Source organism: Sciurus carolinensis, chromosome 1 (assembly GCF_902686445.1).
Source record: "Sciurus carolinensis chromosome 1, mSciCar1.2, whole genome shotgun sequence".
Lineage (NCBI taxonomy): Eukaryota > Metazoa > Chordata > Mammalia > Rodentia > Sciuridae > Sciurus > Sciurus carolinensis.
In genome coordinates this window covers 508,325-526,419 of record NC_062213.1, presented here as the reverse complement: position 1 = coordinate 526,419, position 18,095 = coordinate 508,325, and the positions used below count along the sequence as shown (strand labels likewise).

Below are 18,095 nucleotides of genomic sequence, written 5' to 3'. Positions count from 1 at the left end.
TTAGGCCGTCTCGGTGGTTCCCAGCCCTGCCTCCCGGGTTTGGGCGGAAGGGGCGGAGCCAGAGCCCAAAGAAGAAGCAAGGAGCTCGAGGGAGAGGCCAGGGTCTGTGGAGGGCGGGACAGGGCCACGGTGGGTGGGACTTACCGGGAGGGCGGGACAGGAGCCTGGCCCAGGCTGGACCCCGGGGAGGACGAGGCTCGGGGCGGGGCCGGGAGCCTGAGAGACGCCGGGGTGAGAGGAGGGCGTGGCTGAAAAAAGGAGGGAGGGCGGGGCCAGAAGCCAAAGGGAGGGGCCCGGGCCTGAGAAGGGCGTGGCTGGGCCCGGGCGCGGCCGGAGCCGGGCAGGCCGGGCGAGTCCGCGCTGCACGAATCGTGGGTGCACCCCGGGCTAGGAGTCGCCGGGACCCGCGCACGCCGCCGGTCAGTCTCGGGCCCCGGTTCCTCACGCTGGCCCCGTCGGGGCGCAGCCGGTCAGCTTTTCGGCAGCAGGAAGCCCCGGTTGGCACGCCGCGCCGCGCGGACGCCAGCTCCCGGGCAGTGGGCGAGGCTGGTTGGGGCCGCAGGAGGCTGTTTCTTGCTGATAGCCGGGGCGCGCGGAGACTCGCCGAAAGCCTCCCTAAAGGAGGGCGGCGTCGGAGCCAGCCGCCAGCTCAGGCCAGGGCGTCCTCTCGCAGCGTCTCGGGAAACCCGGCCCCCAGATCCACGCTCTGCTGTGCTGTGCCCCGCCACCCGCTGTTCCCGGTATCAGCCTTTCCTAGGGTACTGTGGGAGTTTGAGGCGCCATCTGGCAGAGTCTGCATGCTCCCCCATCCCAGGCAGTGGAGGACCCCGCCTGACCTTGGGCTGACTCCACTTTATTGTGAGGCTCGGTTCGGGGCATCACACCGACGCGTGCCTGATCCAAACACCGAGTCCCCGACTCAGCCACAGAAAACCTGGCGCAGCCAATGCCCCAGCCCTCTGCAGGGAGTCCCGGTAAAAAATGTTCTAGGCTTATTATGGTTGTGGCTCAGTGGTAGAGCACTTGCCTAGCACCTGTGAGGGACTGCGTTCAGTTCTCAGCACAACATACAAATCAATAAGTAAATAAAACCAAGGTATTGTGTCCATCTAAAACTAAGAAAAAAAATTTAAAAATGTTCTAGTTCCTCTTGGAGCCCCAGGACATCAGTGCACTCCTGCCTTGAGCCTCCGCCAGTTCCCATGCCAGACAGGGAAGCACTGCCCGGGCGCCCTGATGCCTTCACAGGACTTTAGATCTAACCAAGCACGCTGGCGTCTCTGGCCTACGGGACAGAGCAAGCTTCATACTGCAGCGTCCTGGACTGATAGGGCCTGGCAAACCTGTGCCCCAACCTGGCCTTCCGTGAGCAGGGCACACCCAGGATAACAAGGAGCCCAGGGTGAGCTGACACATGGGTTCCAGAGAGCCAGGCTTAGGATGGCCCCCACACCAGCCCAGTGTTCAGGTGAAGGGCACTTAGGCCCTGAAGGTTCTATTTGGAGAGGGAAAGGGGACTGCCTCTTACTTCTGTGTCCACTGCAGGCCACTCCAGGGCCTCCACACGTCTTCTCACTGAGCCTCAGTTCGACTGAGCAGTCACAGACCCTTTGCAGGGTTGCAGTGTTCTCTGGGCCAGGCCAGATCACTTTCCCTCGAATCCATCTGGGATTGGGGTTTTAGGCTTCCTGGTTCTCCCTGCTTTCTTACTGTTTCCTGAGTGACAGAGTGCCTTGGCTTACACTTTGGCCAACTGTTTTCCCTGTAGGCCTGAACCCAAGCTGGGGTCTTGGACATTCCCAGGCACCCATAATGCTGCTTAGGTTGCTGCTCAGAAATACTGAGAGATAACTTCTGTTCCTAAATAGGTAGAAACTAGCCCCAACCTTGAACTGAATTCCTGAAGCCCTCTTCTAACTCCATAGGCCCTCCTTGCAGACAAACCTTGATAGAACCTATCTGGTCCCCAGGAAGCTGAGCCTTTGTAAGTTCCCCTAGTAAGTGCTGAGGAATTAGTGCTTCTTACTTTGGAATCTCAACTGACCCATCTTGGGATGGTTTGCGGCACTCCCTGTGGGAATCCCCCTCTGCTGCCCTCGAGGTGTCTCCAGCCTTTGTTTCAGCAGGACAGATCAGGGTTCCAAGTTGTAAATGTTTCCAGAAACATCCCAACTAAAAAGCTACTTTTAAAGAGATGCTGTGTTTCCAGGAGCATTTCAATATCCTGGCAGACAAGCCAGAGTCAGCAACTTTAAACAGGCAAGGACAGAGGGAGCACCTCCACAAGGCCAGTACCCTCCTGGGTACACACGAGTCTCACAGTGATTAAAATGTCCTGCGGCTTGTTTTAATCAGGTGTGGTAAGACACACAAACACAGAAATGACTGTAATGAAGGAATTTGTTCATGGACACAGGTGCCTAGAAACAAGAAGCAGGGCATGCCACACAGGGCCACCTGGGAAGGACCAGGAGTGGTCAGGGCAGAAAGGAGATGGCAGAATATGGGCCAGGGCAGGCTCTGGCCTCCAGGGATGTCTCTTGTTTGGTGCCTGATCCTGGGGTAATTTAGGGTACAGGAAATAATGACTTGCTGTGTGAAATTCATAAAGGAGAACTGTGGACTCTGGATGGAAGGGGTGTCATTTGCTGCCTTAGGAGTCAGCTAGTCCTGGAAGGGGCAGCCCTTCAGGTTCAAGGTCCCATACACCTAAGGTGACCTTGGGGAGAGGGCACTGCACACAGCATGTCTGGGCATGATCTCTGTTACATGTTCCAGAATGTCTAAGTGTAAGTCTTACTGGGTAAGTCTTACTTACCTAGTCAAACTGATTATCAGTCTTGGAAATCAGGATTGGGTCCTCATTCCCCTGGTGTTGAAGATGAAGCACCTGAGAAACGCCGAGGCAAGTGTAGAAAGCACATTTTATTTAAGAGAGGGAGAGACACAGAGAGACTTCTCTGGGAGGAGGGGATGCAGAGCTGGCATCTGCAGGGGTGGGTGTATCTTGCCTTTTTTTTAGATCCCAGGTTTCTTCACCTTCCCAACCTGCCTATGTGCCTACGGGCAGGAAAACAGTGCCCTGCGGTACTCATTAGCAACTCCTTGTGCTGGGAGCAGGAATCCCCAGAGCTTTCAGCAACACATTTCCTTTTCTTTGACAATTAGCCAGTCAGTCCATCTCTCCAACCTAATCAGTTACTATCTATGCAGACCACCTGTCCTTCACCCCTGTCTTAGAGCCTGGGTGCCTGGAGGGGACTATGGAGGGGAGACCAGAGCCTGGGGAGTATTCTGGGGAGCAGAAGGGTTTGTGGCACCTTGGGTACCTGGGCCCTCAAATAGAAGAAATAAGTATAGGTAGAAAGGGGACTAACTAAGCCAGGCAGTTGGCACATATCTATAATCCCAGCTACTGGGGATGCTGAGGCAGCAGGATGGAAAGTTTGAGGCCAGTCTTAGTAATTTAGCAAGACCCTTAGCAACTTAGTGAGACTCTTTCTCAAAATTAAAAAATAGAAAGAACTGGAGATGTAGTCAGTGATACAGCAACCCTGGGTTCAATCCCCAGTATCAAAAATATATAAATAATAGAAAAGAGACTACCGGGGGTTGGGGGGAGAGACTGTAACTTTAAATCTAGAAGCTCCATGAACATCCTTACTTTACACCCCAGTCCTGAGTCCCCTCACACCTCCCAGCCCTGTACTGATTGAACCCAGAGGTGCTTTACCATGGAGCTACAGCCCCAGCCCCATTTTATTTATTTGTTTGTTTGCTTAGAGACAGGGTCTCATTAAGTTGCCCCAGCTGGTCTTGAGCTTACGATCTTCCTGCCTCAGGCTCCCCAGTTGCTGGGATTGTAGGCATGTGCCAACAAACTTGGCCAGGTCTGCATCCTTGAAAAGCCCATAAATATTGGAGCAGTGATTCCAGTTAATTTATTCCTTTGCTAGGTCACACAATGTAGTTTTAGATTAATTCAACAAAGCCAAGGAAGAAGTACTGTTGAAGACCTGTGATATGGGTATATTCCAAACATTATCAGTTAACTAGATAAAGTCAACCTAAAGATCTTGGAAACATCAGGCACTAGGGCCTGCTCTGTGCTCTGACTGGAAGAATTGAGTTCATTAAGCTGATGCCACCCCAAAGTTTCCTTTAAAAGAAGATCCCAAGACCACAGAAGTATATCTCACTCTTGGGATAGCCTGCATTCTTTTTTTTGTTTGTTTGTTTGTTTTGGGTGCTGGGGATTGAACCCAGGGCCTTGTGCTTACAAGGCAAGCGCTCTACCTACTGAGCTATCTCCCCAGCCCCTGCATTCTTTCTTTTGGAGTGTGTACTATGCTTTCCTAAACAAATCTCGGTTTGTGCCTCTTTCTGATGTGTCCTGAAATTCTCTTCTGTGACATCCATCAAAAACCTGCAAGGTGTTAGGTGCATGCTTACATTACCAGCGACTTGGGAAGCTGAGGCAGGAGGATCTTAGGTTGGAAGCCAGCCTCAGCAACTTAACAAGACCCTGTCTCAAAATGAAAAGGGCCAGGGATGTAGCTCAGTGGTAGAGCACCCCTGGGTTCAATGCCCCATATATTCCCCCAAAAAGTTGAAGTCCTGTTCTTTCTCCTAGGAGATCGTTTTGGACAGCTAACCAGTGACAGCATTAGTTTCAGGTGTGATCAGAACAGTTTGAGTCCCCAACCCCTAATCAAGGAGCAACTGTGGATATAGGTAGGCACAGTTGACCCAGACCACACCAAGAAAATTGGGGGTGAAAGAGTCTGCAGCCTAGCTGAACAGAAGGCCCTGAGAGGTCCCTTCCTTGCAAGGTCTGGCCACTTTCTTGAGGATTTGAGACAGGCTGGTGATTGAGGCAGTTGTGACATGGGATTGTGCTGGTCTGTAGAGGATGGCCCAAACTGTGCCCCTTAATCTCTGAATGCCAGCACACAAGGAAGGAAAGGGACCTGGTGTACTCCCCTGAGCTAATGGCAAGCAGCCCTCTTGGCTGTCGGCCCCTTCCTGGTGCCACAGACCAGAGCTAAGAGGGCTTCTGGGAGACTCTGCACTGCCTCCTTGCCTGCTAGCTCCCTCAACTCATGGTCATGTGGCTGTAGGACAGGGTTCCATGGGGATGGGGGATTCCTTCTAAATGACTGTGGTGCCCTAAAGGGCAAGAGCGTGTTTTACTGGTCCCCACAGTGGCTCTGCACATTCTTACTTGGGCCCAGTCTGTATGATTTTGATTTTCTGAGAGCCACAGGGTTTGGAGAGCAGGTATGGAATGTTTTATGCAGAGTCCAAGTACTTAAAGACCATTCCTGGGGTCAGATGGATCCAGGCTGTGTTTTAGGATATCCTCCTGCATTGTGTGGAGGCCAGGTGACTCAAGGAACTCTGCAGATGGGCAACTCTCCAAGATCAAGGATATGGGGACTGGAACCCAGAAGATGACACTGGAAAGACAGGAAGAATGGGGTGGGGACTCCACTGCACTCCTGTGCCCTCCTAATGCTGAATGGTGAGGATCACCTGTTTGGGGCATTTGGAGACAGTGGTTTTCTGCTGCCTGCAACTTAAAAAGATCCCCTAATCCTTGTGAATTTCCTACAGAACCATGCTGGTCACTGGACCACAAATTCCACCCAGACACAAATCCTGTGTCCCAAAACCACCTGTGCCCTGGGCACATTCTGAGTCAAAGCCTGACAGGGGCTGTGTTGGAGTGGGGTCTCTGTATGCTGGAGAAGCAGGGAAGCCTGCAGCCATTATTGCTAGAGTGGTAGGGGCTGGGGAGCCTGGAGCTGGGATGGTGCCATGTGAGGTCAACCAGATGGCAGGCACGGGAGTGGTGTGAGAGGAGACTGCAGACATCGTCAGCTGCATACTGCACACTGTCTACGTTGGGTTCCAGGCAGCTCATGGATGTTGACCTAGGGATTACTTGATGTGTCAATCTAGTTTGTGATTTAATACTATCTACAGAGTGACATGCTTCCTTGTGGGGTTACTGGGCATAATTCACCTGCTGCATCTTGCCAGCAGCTTCAGATCGCCAAGAGGTAGCCTCCAGGTCAGTGCTTATGACACTTCTCCTGGCCTGACTGCAGGCAGGCTGGGTCACTCTGGATTAGTAGGTAAAGTTAAAGCCCTGGGCTTCCTCCTTACCCAAGCAAAACAGAACCTGAACAGGAAGGCCAACTCTCAGGGAGCCTTTAAGGAATACCTGCCCCAAACAAAATGATGCCCTAACTTAAGCTCCCTGAGGGATCAAGGCAGATCTGGCTTCTGAGATGGGAAATTTGGGGGTAACCCTCAGATAACCCAAAGAAAATCAGTTCAGTTTGAGACCTTATAAGGATTCCGATGAGCAATTTATTTTTATTTTTTTTGGTACTGGGGATTGAACCCAGGGTCGCTTATCCACTGAACCACATCCCCAGCCCTTTTTATATTTTCAATTGCTGAGGTTGGCTTTGAACTGGAGATCCTCCTGCCTCAGCCTCCCTAGCTGCTGGGATTAGAGGCTTGTGCCACTGTGCCTGGCTTAGTAAGCAATCTTAACTAGTAAATGGAAGACTTGCTCCAGTTAGTTCATGTTTCTGCTATTCTGGTAAGGTAAATTCACTCGCTGAAATTTACTGCTGGTATCTGGTTGAAGGACAGATGGGACCCAGGTGCCTAGTTATAGAAAGAACACTTTCTATGCACAGGCACCCATGGAATTTATCTGTGTTTCACCTTGTACTATGGGAGCAAAACTATTGTAACAGTCTCAACTGACTTGTTGACCAAGACCCATAGTAAAAGTGTCTTATGTTGCAACCTGGCTCACACATATCCTCAGCAAATGCACATAATTTGATATTTTCTATTGTCTCTGGTTTTTGTTTCCTTGGAACAAAAAGTGTTTGCGGGAAGAGGAGGGGAAGAAAGGGGGAAATAATGGGGAATGACACTGGCCAAATTATATCGTTATATTGTGGGCATGTACAAATAGGTAACAACAAATGCCATTATGCACGACTATAATGCACCAACAGAAATATGGAAAAAAATGAAATGTAGGTTAAAAAAATAGTGTTCAAAAGTCAAACTGAGCCAGGTGTGATGGTGCATGCCTGTAATCCCAGTGACTTGTGAGGCTGAGGCAGCAGGATCACAAATTGGGGGCTAGCCTCAGCAACTCAGTGAGAACCTGTCTCAAGAAATAAAAATGGCTGGGGATGTAATTCAGTGGTAAAGCACCCCTGGGTTCAATTCTTAGTACCCTCCAAAAAGTCAAAACTGATTCACTGCCCTCTAATAGGTCACATACAGAAAACTGCTCTTGCATACATTTCAGAGCCTTCTTTCCCAAGCCTATCACCCTGTGGGGGCATGAACACAGACAGGCTCTGTGGTGTAACAGCAGTGGGCTCCAGACCAGGAGCTGAAGGCTAGGTTTTGTTCTGCCCTGGGTGGCTCCTACACCTTGGTCAAATAATGCTTGATAAAACAGTATCCCCAGGCCAGACCCTGCCAACACCACAGGGTGCCTGGGAGACCTGTTTACAAATGCTTACATATGTTACAAATATCAGAAGATGTACTCACTGGCTTTATCATATGAAGGAAGCAAACCAGACTCAGGTGCACAAACTTTGACTACCCAGAGTCTGCAAGGGTGACATGAACCCAAACTCACATCTGTCAGCACCTGTACACACCTGTAATCCCAGTGACTTGGGAGACTGAGGCAGGAGAATTGAAAGTCTGAGGGCAGTCTGGGCGACTAAACAAGACCTGTGTCAAAACAAACAAGGACCCAGGCTGGGGCTGGGGCTCAATGGCCGAGCGTTTGCCTAGCATGTGTGAGGCACTGGGTTCGATCCTTAGCACCACATATAAATAAATGAATAAAATAAAGGTCTATCAACATCAAAAAAATATTTTAAAAAAGTAAGGGCTGGGAGTACACCTCAGTGTTAGAGTGCTTGCCTAGCATGCTTGAGGCCATGGGTTCCATCCCAGGTACCCCACCTCCACATACTCACAATGTCAAGGGCTCACAGGAAACCCACTCATCAAAAGGCAAATAAAGGTCTGGGGTTGTGGCTCAGTGGTGAGTGTTTGCCTAGCACATGTGAAGCACTGGGTTTGATCCTTAGCACCATGTAAAAATAAACAAAATAAAAGGTATTTTAAAAAAGGCAAAAAGTGACATTTTTCATGATTAACGAAAATGATTTAAAAGTGCCATCCCATCCCCAGCACTATCAACCTAGAAAGTCAGATCCAACCCCTAGGAATTCAGACATGTGCCATGTGAAGTCAACTGTTATCATGAAACATGGAAAAGAAAGATGTCTAAAAATCAGGCAACTGTTAAATAAATCATACTTCACACAAAACAGCAAAGGTACACAGGGATTGTTACCCAATGAGTAGATAAAAAATTCAAAGCAAAGTATAACCCCAATTCTGCAAATAAGTGTCTGTACACAATAGTATTAGAAAGAGACTGAAAACACACCAAAACATCAATAGTAGCTATCTCCAGGGGGTGGGATAAAGAAAAATTTCATTTATTCATTTTGGTACTGGGGATCGAATCTGGGGTCACTTTACACTGAGTCACATCCCCAGTCCTTTTTATTTTTTGAGACAGGGTCTTGCTAAATTGCTCAGGCTGGCCTTTCACTTTTGATACTCCTGCTTCAGCCTCCCCAGCTGCTGGGATTACAAGTGTGCTGTGCCACCACACTTCTTTTTTAACGTAAGTTTTGGCATTTTCCAGATGTTCTACACTAACATTATGTTTAGAAAAACCATGTTAATTTATAGATATGTGTTCTCCAGTGGAGTCCTCAGCTTGGTTTCAGGCCAGCAGTCCTTTCTCCCACCGGTTTTGTGATGCGCAAGACAGCCTGTCAGAGTTCCTGGGGTTCCTGGGATGAGGAGGGGTCCCTGGGTCTTCATTGGTCACTAGGCCCTCAGGGGTTTCTTCCCTGAGATTTGGGAGGGCTGGTGGGCAGGCTTCTCCTCAGCAAGACCGTTTGTGGCCACAACCAGCTTGGATTCCCGAGGCTTGCCTGGGGCTCCACTCCCTGGGCAAGGCCAGGGGAGCCGGCAGGCCCCTCCTAACTCCTGGCCCACTCGCCTGCCCTTTCAAGCAGGGTCACATCTTGGCCAATCTTAAATGAACAGCTATAAAAACTCAACCTATCCTTTTTCTTTCTGATCGCAAGTCAATGTTTGAAGAATAAAAAGAAAGTATTTCTTCAAAAGGAAATACTTCACCCACAATCCCCGCCAGGTCTGCTGGGGAACAGCCGGAGAGGCGGCCTCACTCCACCGCCGTCTACCGTCCCACAGGCCCTGCAACTGCGCCTCAGCCCCGAACCTAGTCGCGTGCCGCCGAGGAGACCCGGCCAAGTCCCTGCTGCCCGCCGGGCGCCGTCAGCAGGGGCTCCCGCTGTGCACCTGCCGCGGGCGGGCGGAGCGACCCGCCATGCCGCCGGTAATGCTCGCTCAGCGTGTAGCTCCTGCGGAAGGCCTTGCCGCACTCGGTGCAGGCGAAGGGCTTCTCCTGCGTGTGGATCTTCTGGTGCAGGGTGAGGTTGGACTTGCGGCCGAAGGCCTTGCCGCACTGTGCGCACGCGAAGGGTCGCTCGCCCGTGTGCAGCCGCAGGTGCAGCAGCAGCAGCGAGCGGTGCCGGAACGGCCTTCGGCACTCCGCGCACTCCAGCCCCGCCTCCGCCGGCGCGGGGCGCGGGCCGCTGGGCCGGGCGCCCTCCTCCACGTGCAGCCGGTGGTGTTTTAGCAGTGAGGACCCGCGGATGAAGCGCTGGCCACAGCTCGGGCACGCGTAGGGCCGCTCGCCGCTGTGGATGCGGCGGTGCTCGTTGAGGGTGAAGCGGCGGCAGAAGGCCTTGCCACACTCGCCGCACTCGAAGGCCTTCTCCCCAGTGTGGAACTTCTGGTGCTGCAGCAGCCGCGAGCTGCGGCCGAAGGCCTTGCCACACTGGCCGCACTGGAAGGGCCGGTCCCGCGCGTGCACACGGCGGTGGGCCTCCAGCTGCGCGCTCTGCCGGAAGGACTTGCCACACTCGCCGCACTGGAAAGGCTTCTCCTCCGTGTGGATCAGCTGGTGGCGCAGCAGGATGGAGCTCTGCTTGAAGGCCTTGCCGCACTCCGTGCACTGGTAGGGCTTGGCCCCAGTGTGGATGATCTGGTGCCTGAGCAGCAGGGAGTTGTATCTGAACATCTTGCCGCAGGTGCACCTGTAGTCTCCCTGCCTACTGGTGAGGCTCCGGGGAGGCCTGCCGCCCTGCTCTTCCTGCAGGGACCCTGGGGAGACCCAGGGCTGGATGGGTGTATCTGACCCATCCTCAGGCCTGCTATTCAGGTCAGGGAGGCAGCCCCAAATCCCGCTGGTCAGACCTGCTTGCCTGAAGAAGTCCCTCCTCAGAGGCGATGACAAGATCCCAGCCTTCATCCTGGAATCTGAAAGAATGAAGCACATCCCCAGCATTTTTTTTTTTTTTTTTTTTTTTGAGATAGGGTCTTGCTAAGGCTCTTAGGGTCTCTCTAAATTGCTGAGGTTGGCTTTGACCTTCAATCTTCCTTCCTCAGCCTCCTAAGTCACTGGGATTATATATGTGGGCCACCACAACCAGCTTCCTGGCTCTTTTTGAGACAAGTTCTCCCTATGTTGCCTAGGGTCTTGCTAAACTGCCAAGACTGGTCTCAAACTTGCTATTCTCCTGTGTCACCATACCTGACAGCATCTCTATGTCAAAGATGCAAGAAGTTCTGAGAAATTCTTGCCAAAGGCTTTAATGTTAGGGTTTGGGTAAGAAAAGGAAACCAAAAGGGAGGCTAGTAAGAGCAGAAGGACCACGGGAGCCTGGCTTGGGGCTCTTGAATGAGGCCCAAGAACTGGCAGGCAGGGCTTGCCAGGCATGGAGTGTACCCGCTTCATCCCGCATCTCTATCTTTGCTCCTCTCTCCTTTAGAGAGGAGACTTGCCACACTCGCTGCACTAGAAAGGCTTCTCCTCCGTGTGGACCAGCCAGTGGCCCTGCCTCTCCAGAGGGCCCTGCCTGTTCAGGCTTCCTCCCCATCTGGAGATTCTTTCTGTAGCCTCCACTGCCCCAAGTCAGTCTCTGGCATATGGGCCATGGGGAATGAAAAATCAAAACAATCCATGGATAGTGTCCACTGCACCTGCGAACCTGGTCTCTGATGCCTTGGGAGACAGCGTGTCCCACAGTGCTTACACCCTTTCTCACCTGAACCAACTGTAAAGCCTCTTGAAGAGCTGGGTATGGTGGTGCCCAACTATAATCCCAGCTACTCAGGCAGCTGAGGTGGAAGGGTTGCAAGTTCAAGGCCAGCCAAGGCAACTGAGACCATCTCAAAATAAAATAAGCCAGGCATGATTACACACACCTGTAATCCCAAAGGCTCAGGAGGCTGAGGCAGGAGATAATAATTCAAGGTCATCCTCAACAACTTAGCAAGACCCTGTCTCAAACTAAAAAGTTAAAAATAAAAAGGGCCAGGTTATACCTCACTGGTACAGTACCTTTGAGTCCAATCCCCACTAACACTGAATGAATAAATATCACTGGTTTAGCACCTGCCTAGCATGTGTGAAGCCTTGAGTTCAATCCTTAGTATCATTAAAAAAAAAGTGCCTCTTTATGAATTTCTCAAGCCCCCCTCAACTTTGACAGAGTCTGTCAATTTTTTTCACTTGAGGCAAGTAGCTTATAGTGACCACACAGACTGAACCATTGTGCTGTGCAATAGGGTCTTCTTGCACAAATCAGTCTCCAGGGGCCTTGGCTCAATGGCAAGGTGTTCAGTAGAAAACTTGCTCCACTGTGAGGAACGACATACATATGCCTTCCACAGCTTGGGTCCAGGATAGCACCCAGGGACCTCATGGAGCTGCGGGAAGCCTAGGATAGGCTGGGGTAACATGACACATCCAGCAGTGGCAGCCTGGGCCTTCCTGCATCTTGCACTCACCTGCACACAGGTCAGGCTTGGTCCCTCTCTCTTCTGCTACTTGCAGAATCAAGGCCCCTGGCTCCTCTCCTTGCTCCAAGAGGGAGATCAGTGCAGGTTTAGTGACAAGAAAGCCTAGTGGCAGAGAGGGAAAGCAGCCAAAGTCAGGGATCATGAGGGGAGGAAGGGTGTCTAGCAGCCTGGCATGGGGCGGGTACAGCTCTTGGAGTGCGTCAGAGATACCCTCCTGTGGGAAGATGGTAGCAGGGGGACGCTGCTCTCAGGCAGCTGGGCCCAGGCAGGCTAAGGCTAGGCCATAGATGACTAACAGGAAGCACAGTGGAGCTCCCTGGAGTCCAGCTTCCCCTCCAAGTGTGTCAAGACTCTACTTTGGATAGGAACCAAGTCCCCAGGGCCCAGTGGATGAACAGGGTCATCTCTGAGTAACACAGAAGCACCTCACAGACCCAGGACTGACCATGGGAGCACTCACCCAGGGAGGCCAGATTCCCATAGTTCTCCAGCATCACATCCCTGTATAGGGCCCTCTGGTCAGGGGCCAGGCAACTCCACTCTATCCTTGTGAAGTACACAGCCACATCCTCGAACATGACAGCTTCCTGCAACCACACACTCTACTGTTCTGGGTGGTCAAGGCCTTGGTGAGGACCCAGGAGATGGGGAGGCCACATTAGGAACATGCAGGTGGGTCCTCTGTACTAGTCGCCGCATCCCTAGGGCATAGCACAGACACTCCCTGAAGGAGCAAGTGTAACCAGGAGGGAGAAAGACTTTCCCACAGAAGGTCATCTCAATGTTGGTCTCAACCCTCTTCATGGGTGATCAGGGATTTGGGGAAGGAGCACCACAGACACACTGGTGACTGAGCCTCCATACTGCCCCCTCAATCCCCACAGCTTCCAACAGATGTGATGAGACGGTGTCAGGAGAGGGCCAACTATTCACACCAGGTTGGAGGCAGGTGAGCCTGGAAGCTCAGGGTTTACAGGAGCCCAGGGCAGCTCACCTCTGCCCAAAGCCTCAGGAAGGAGAGAGCAGAGTCAGTGCAAGGCATGGAAGGGAGAGACTGACCTGGCTCAGACTCCATCCTGGGACAGGATGGACCTGACATTTCCTGGGAAGATGCTCAGGGCTGAAAAGCTGAGACTGGGGCTAGGCAGTCTCCAGGAGCAGCAGACAGGCTCAAAGGGAGCACTCACCTGGGTTCTGGGTTTTGGGAACACCATCGCCATTCCAGGTTACCCGCTGGGGATGGGGTAGGTGCTGGGGACAGTGAACACTGAGGGAACACACAGCCATGAGTGAAGGACCCCACTCCCATAGGACCACCCAGCTGCAGGACAGCCCATCCATCTCTCTTACGTATGAGGATGAAGCCTTGTCCTCTGACCCTGCTCACCCTTCCTTCCAGAGTGCTGTTACGGGCACTGTTGTGTCACCTTCCGAGGGTAACATAACCTACCAAGACTACCCCAATTAAAATTGCTTTCTTTCTGCCTGGGCAATTCCTTATTCTCACTCCTTGCTTTACTCTTCTCCACAGCACTCTGCCCAACATATAAGACAAGCTGACTTACCTGCTCTTATCTGCCTATCCCCAGGAGATAATGCTTTGCCTATACCCCCTGTGTTGGCAGGGGGCCTGGCGCACAGATTGTGCTCCTAAAGGACTTATGGAATCAATATGGAGATCTCTAATGTGGGTGACTCTTGCCTTCAGTCAAACCATGATGAGGAACACAGAAAACATTCTTGCTATGTTACTACACAAAACAAGTAGATGGCACATACACCTGAATATTAACCCAAGTTATTTCTGAATTATAGAATCATGATGGTTCTTGTTCTTCTGTTTTCCTAATTTCTTTAACACTTACTTATATATAGATGTGTAGTACCTCTGTGGTTGGGAAAAGTTATTTATGAACCAGTAAGTAGGTGGGGGTTCTGGCCCACACCTATAATCCCAGTGATTTGGGAGGCTGAGACAGGAGGATTGCAAGTTCAAGGATAGCCTGGGGAACTTGGTGAGGTCCTGTCTCAAAATAAAAAACAAAAACGACTGGGGATGTACTTCAGTGGCAAAGCACCCGGTATAGAAGAGAAAAAGCAAAACAAAAAAACCAGAAAGTACATTTCTGCTTTGACAAGATGTGTAGAGCAGGCAGGAGGCCCTGGTCTCTTTAATCTTCCCTTCAACTGACAGCTGAGCTCTTGAGTTTGGCTTGAGGTCTCTGGAGCTACCCTCTTTTGCTAGCTCCTCCCACTTTGTAAAAAGATGTTCCCTTGAGTCATCAGTTAACTGAAAGCAATGGGGTTAAAGTGGGATGACAGATCTAATGCCAATGGCACTTGGCTGCAAAGCCTTTTGACAGTTTGAGTGTGGTGGGTTGCAAAGGGGACCTGCGACTACAAGTGAGCTGAAGAGCAGCTTCCCAACCCCCACAGAATCACAGTCCAGTCTACGCACAGGACCCTAACCACACACCGCCAGAGCTACCCCTGCATCTGTTGTCTACCTACCCAGCAAGACAACTAGGGTATCTCAAAAATGAATGCTGAAGACCTGACTCCCCACCCCTCAACACACACCACCCTCCACTGTGGTTAAGAACTGAACTTAGGACAGGCGGGGGAAAGTTACCTCAGCTAGTTTTTGTTTGCTCTCATCTGGGATTGCATGTCCTCAGGGAGGGGCCGCTTGGTTAGAGCGGGGAAATCTGCCTTTAGTTCTACATGGAAGCAAAAATGTCTTTAATCAGATTAAACAGTGCTGGGTTTGAAAAAATTGAAGCAGAGGATATAATGAAAAAATAATCCAAGTTCTTGATCATATGCTAAAAGAAAAAGTATCAATCAAGGTGTGGGGGCGATGTTAGTTTACATGGAGGATTAAGGAGGGCTTCCTGGGGGAAATTACATTCAACTGGGACCCGGAAGACAAGGAGTCGTCCTTCTTCCCTCCATATTCTGGGGGAGGGGGGAAATCACTGCGCAACTTGGGAAGCTGAGGCAGGAGGATCACAAGTTTGAGGCCAGCTTCGGTAACTTAGCAAGACTGTCTCAATATAAAGTAAAAAATGAAATAAAAAGGGCTGGGACATACAGGGAATTAAACAAAAACTCCGCAGTCACTGCTGCTTACGGGCCTGGCGCCCCTCGCGCTCCTCACTACACTGCAGCCTCGCCAGCCTTCTCTTTGTTATCCAACCAGTCAAGCCAGCCGGGACCTCGGGTTCCCGAAGCCTGGCGGGCCCGTCCGAGCTCGGGTTCCGTGCACTGGTCGAGTCCCGGGAGGCCTCCCTAACCACCGCAGCCCTCGGCCCCCAGTCCCGCCTCCTGGCTTATTCTGTGTGCAGACCACCTGCGGACCGGTTTACCGCAGGCGGCTGCTCCCAGCTCGCCGACGCCGTCCGCTCACGCCTAGGCCAGGAGGGGGACGCGCTCCGCGGAGCTGGGGAAGGTGTCGCGGGGGCGCGCGTGCGGGGAGGGCCGCGCGGCCACGGGGGCCTGCGACCGCCGCGGCTGTGTCACCCGCCGGCCGGGGGCGCGGGGCCCAACGCCCCCGCCCCGCCGGACCCCGCCGCAGTCCTCGCTCCGCGGCGCGACCGACCCAGGCAGGGCCGCCGCCAGCGACAGCTCGGGAGGGGCACGGAAGAGCGGGGGAGATGCACAGTACTGGCCCGCCCGCCCTGGCGCCGACGACCGCACACCTGCGCGCTCTCCCGCCCTCACGCTCTGGGGGCGGAACTATCGCGAGATCCGCTGGGGCGGGGCGGAGCTACCCGGGGGGCGTGGTTGCCGTGGGAATAGTGAGGGCGGGGCGACGCTGTAGCCAGAGCCGCTGCGGGGGCGGGGGGCGCGGAGTCCTGGGGTCCTTAGCTTGGACTGCTGGGACCTGGGCGCGGCGGGCGAGCCCGTGTCGGGGCCCCGTTCCTGCGTGTGATGAAGTGTGTTTTTTTTCAAGTGTTAGGCACACCTGGAAAGAAAGCTTAGCCGTCCCAGTGGGCAAGAGCAAGTTTAAGGTGGGCTGGGGAATGTGCTGGGTACCGGGAGCAATATGCCAGACGCTACTCAGGCTTCTTTACCACAAAAGGTGCGAGCAGATACTGGGAAGGAGCCGGAAGTCTGCCGTTGCCACCCGAGGCAGCGTGGGCCAGAGAATACGAAGGTTTAAGAGCAACACTTATGAACTAGTAGAAGACACTGTCCAGCGAGAAACATGCACCTAATAACACAGCCTCTAAATACCGAAAGCAATAACTGATAGAAGAGCAGAGAGGGATAGATTATCTAACAGTTACGGCCGGAAATTTATTTTGGTACCAGGGATTGAACCTGGGGGTCCTTAACCACTGAGTCGCATCCCCAGCCCTTTTTAGTTTTTTCAATTTTGAGACAGGGTTTTCCTAAGTTGCTTAGGGCCTCGCTAAGTTGCTGAGGCTGGACTTGAACTTGTGATCCTTCTGCATGGGCTTCCCAGCCACTGGGATTACAGGCGTGCACCTATTGCTGGAAATGTTAACTCTTCTCAGAAACAGATCAAGCAGACAAAAGTCAAGCTAAGACAAGATTTGAACCACATGGTGTGTGGGCATATAGAACTACTGATTTACATCCCAAAAGCAAAAGGCAGGGACTACACTTCCTCCACCAGGCACTGGAACCCTGGACTTGCGGGCATGCTGATCAATAGCCTTTACCATTGGGCTACACCTGAAGTCCTGAACCACATCTTTTTGAAGACAAAGAGAACATTAAAAGTAGTTGAGGGCTGGGGTTGTGGCTCAGTGGTAGAGCACTTGCCTAGCATGTGTGAGGCACTGGGTGGATCCTCAGCACCACATATAAATAAAGTTTCATCAACAACTAATCAAAATATTTTTTAAAAATAGTTGAAATCTCACCCAAAATAGAAGCCTACATATAAAACAATAAATTTAGAAATGGTTGGTTTAAGTAAATCTGGTATGGTTGGCAATTAAATAGCATCTGATTAAATAATTCTTGGGATTGTTACCAGCTTGGGTTCTTGTGCTCTCTGGGGGAAGAATTGGGCAGATGCACGGTGTTAACAGGAACAGGCAGGCTCTTTATTGGTGGTGGTGGTGGTAATGGGGGTTCTGCTGGCATCAGAAGGGAGGCAGGGCTGGACAAGAATGGACAGAGGTGTTCAGCTTTTATGGTATCCCTGGGGTAGGAGTCCAGCCTCTTGATGTCACCACGTGTAGAGATGGGGTTTTGGTTGCACCTGAGCTCTTCATCATGCTTCTTCATGCACAACATGACTGGTTATCATCCTAAGTCTCCACTTAGGGGTGTGCACTTTACTGTGCTCACAAGTTAAGGTAACCACAGATCTCTTTAGTGACCATTTGTGCATGTGCTTGAGCCCCACCATCTGGAGCTGCTCCTTACTGTTTGGGAAAACTCTGAATATTATTTTTCATAACAGGACAGATTACTGCCCTTTCTCAATGGGTTTGATTTTAATAGCCTTGTCTTCTCTATTTTTTGGGGGGATCTCTATTGACCATATAGTTTCAGAAGGCTGTGCTGACTTAACTTCCTGTCTCCTGGCATGTTGTCTTAATTCCATAGCCTTGAAGAATGGTCTTTTTTGTGTGTGTGCTGGGTGTGGGAAATAAAAAATTTGATGATCCATTTTCAATATATAGTAATTAACCTTAATTGGGATGTAAAGATCCAGTTGAAGCTATTTTTAACTATAACCCTTACCCTTGCCTGCCCCGATTTAAAAATTAGCTAATTGTGTAGCTTGTAACATGGAGCTCCTCCTACCTGAGCAAGGGGGAGTGCTGTTAGGGACAGAAACAGGCAGACTGCCTACCCAAGTGCACTTGCTAGCCAGGTTCAGTAGCACACCCTTTTTGCCAAAGTAAAGGTTGCCTTGCCGACCCACTTCTGAGCAAGTGTTTGATTTCTTGTGGCACCTCAGTGTTTTTAACATGAGGACTGAACCCAAGAGCGCATGCCTGTAATCCCTGAGACCAGGGAGGCTGAAGCAAGAGGACTGCAAGTTCAAAGCCAGCCTTAGCAACTAAGGGAGG

The 18,095-nt window shown here is 51.7% G+C and overlaps 1 protein-coding gene across 5 annotated transcripts; it reads right to left on the bottom strand.

The window, feature by feature from the left end:
- Positions 1-6,421: 6,421 nt before the first annotated feature.
- On the bottom strand, positions 6,422-15,738 carry Znf517 (zinc finger protein 517). Of its 5 annotated transcripts, none has more exons than XM_047567639.1 (6): positions 14,945-15,738; positions 14,669-14,756; positions 13,224-13,303; positions 12,497-12,623; positions 12,025-12,138; positions 6,422-10,491 (listed from the first exon to the last, which is right to left on the bottom strand). In XM_047567639.1, exons 3-6 carry the CDS (start codon positions 13,254-13,256, stop codon positions 9,389-9,391), a joined length of 1,377 nt encoding a protein of 458 aa, XP_047423595.1. In that variant the 5' UTR covers positions 13,257-13,303; positions 14,669-14,756; positions 14,945-15,738; the 3' UTR covers positions 6,422-9,388. The 5 variants fall into 5 exon arrangements, with proteins under 5 accessions (XP_047423595.1, XP_047423596.1, XP_047423597.1 ...); XM_047567640.1 differs by having other exon boundaries at positions 15,131-15,738; XM_047567641.1 differs by having other exon boundaries at positions 15,170-15,738.
- Positions 15,739-18,095: the final 2,357 nt, after the last annotated feature.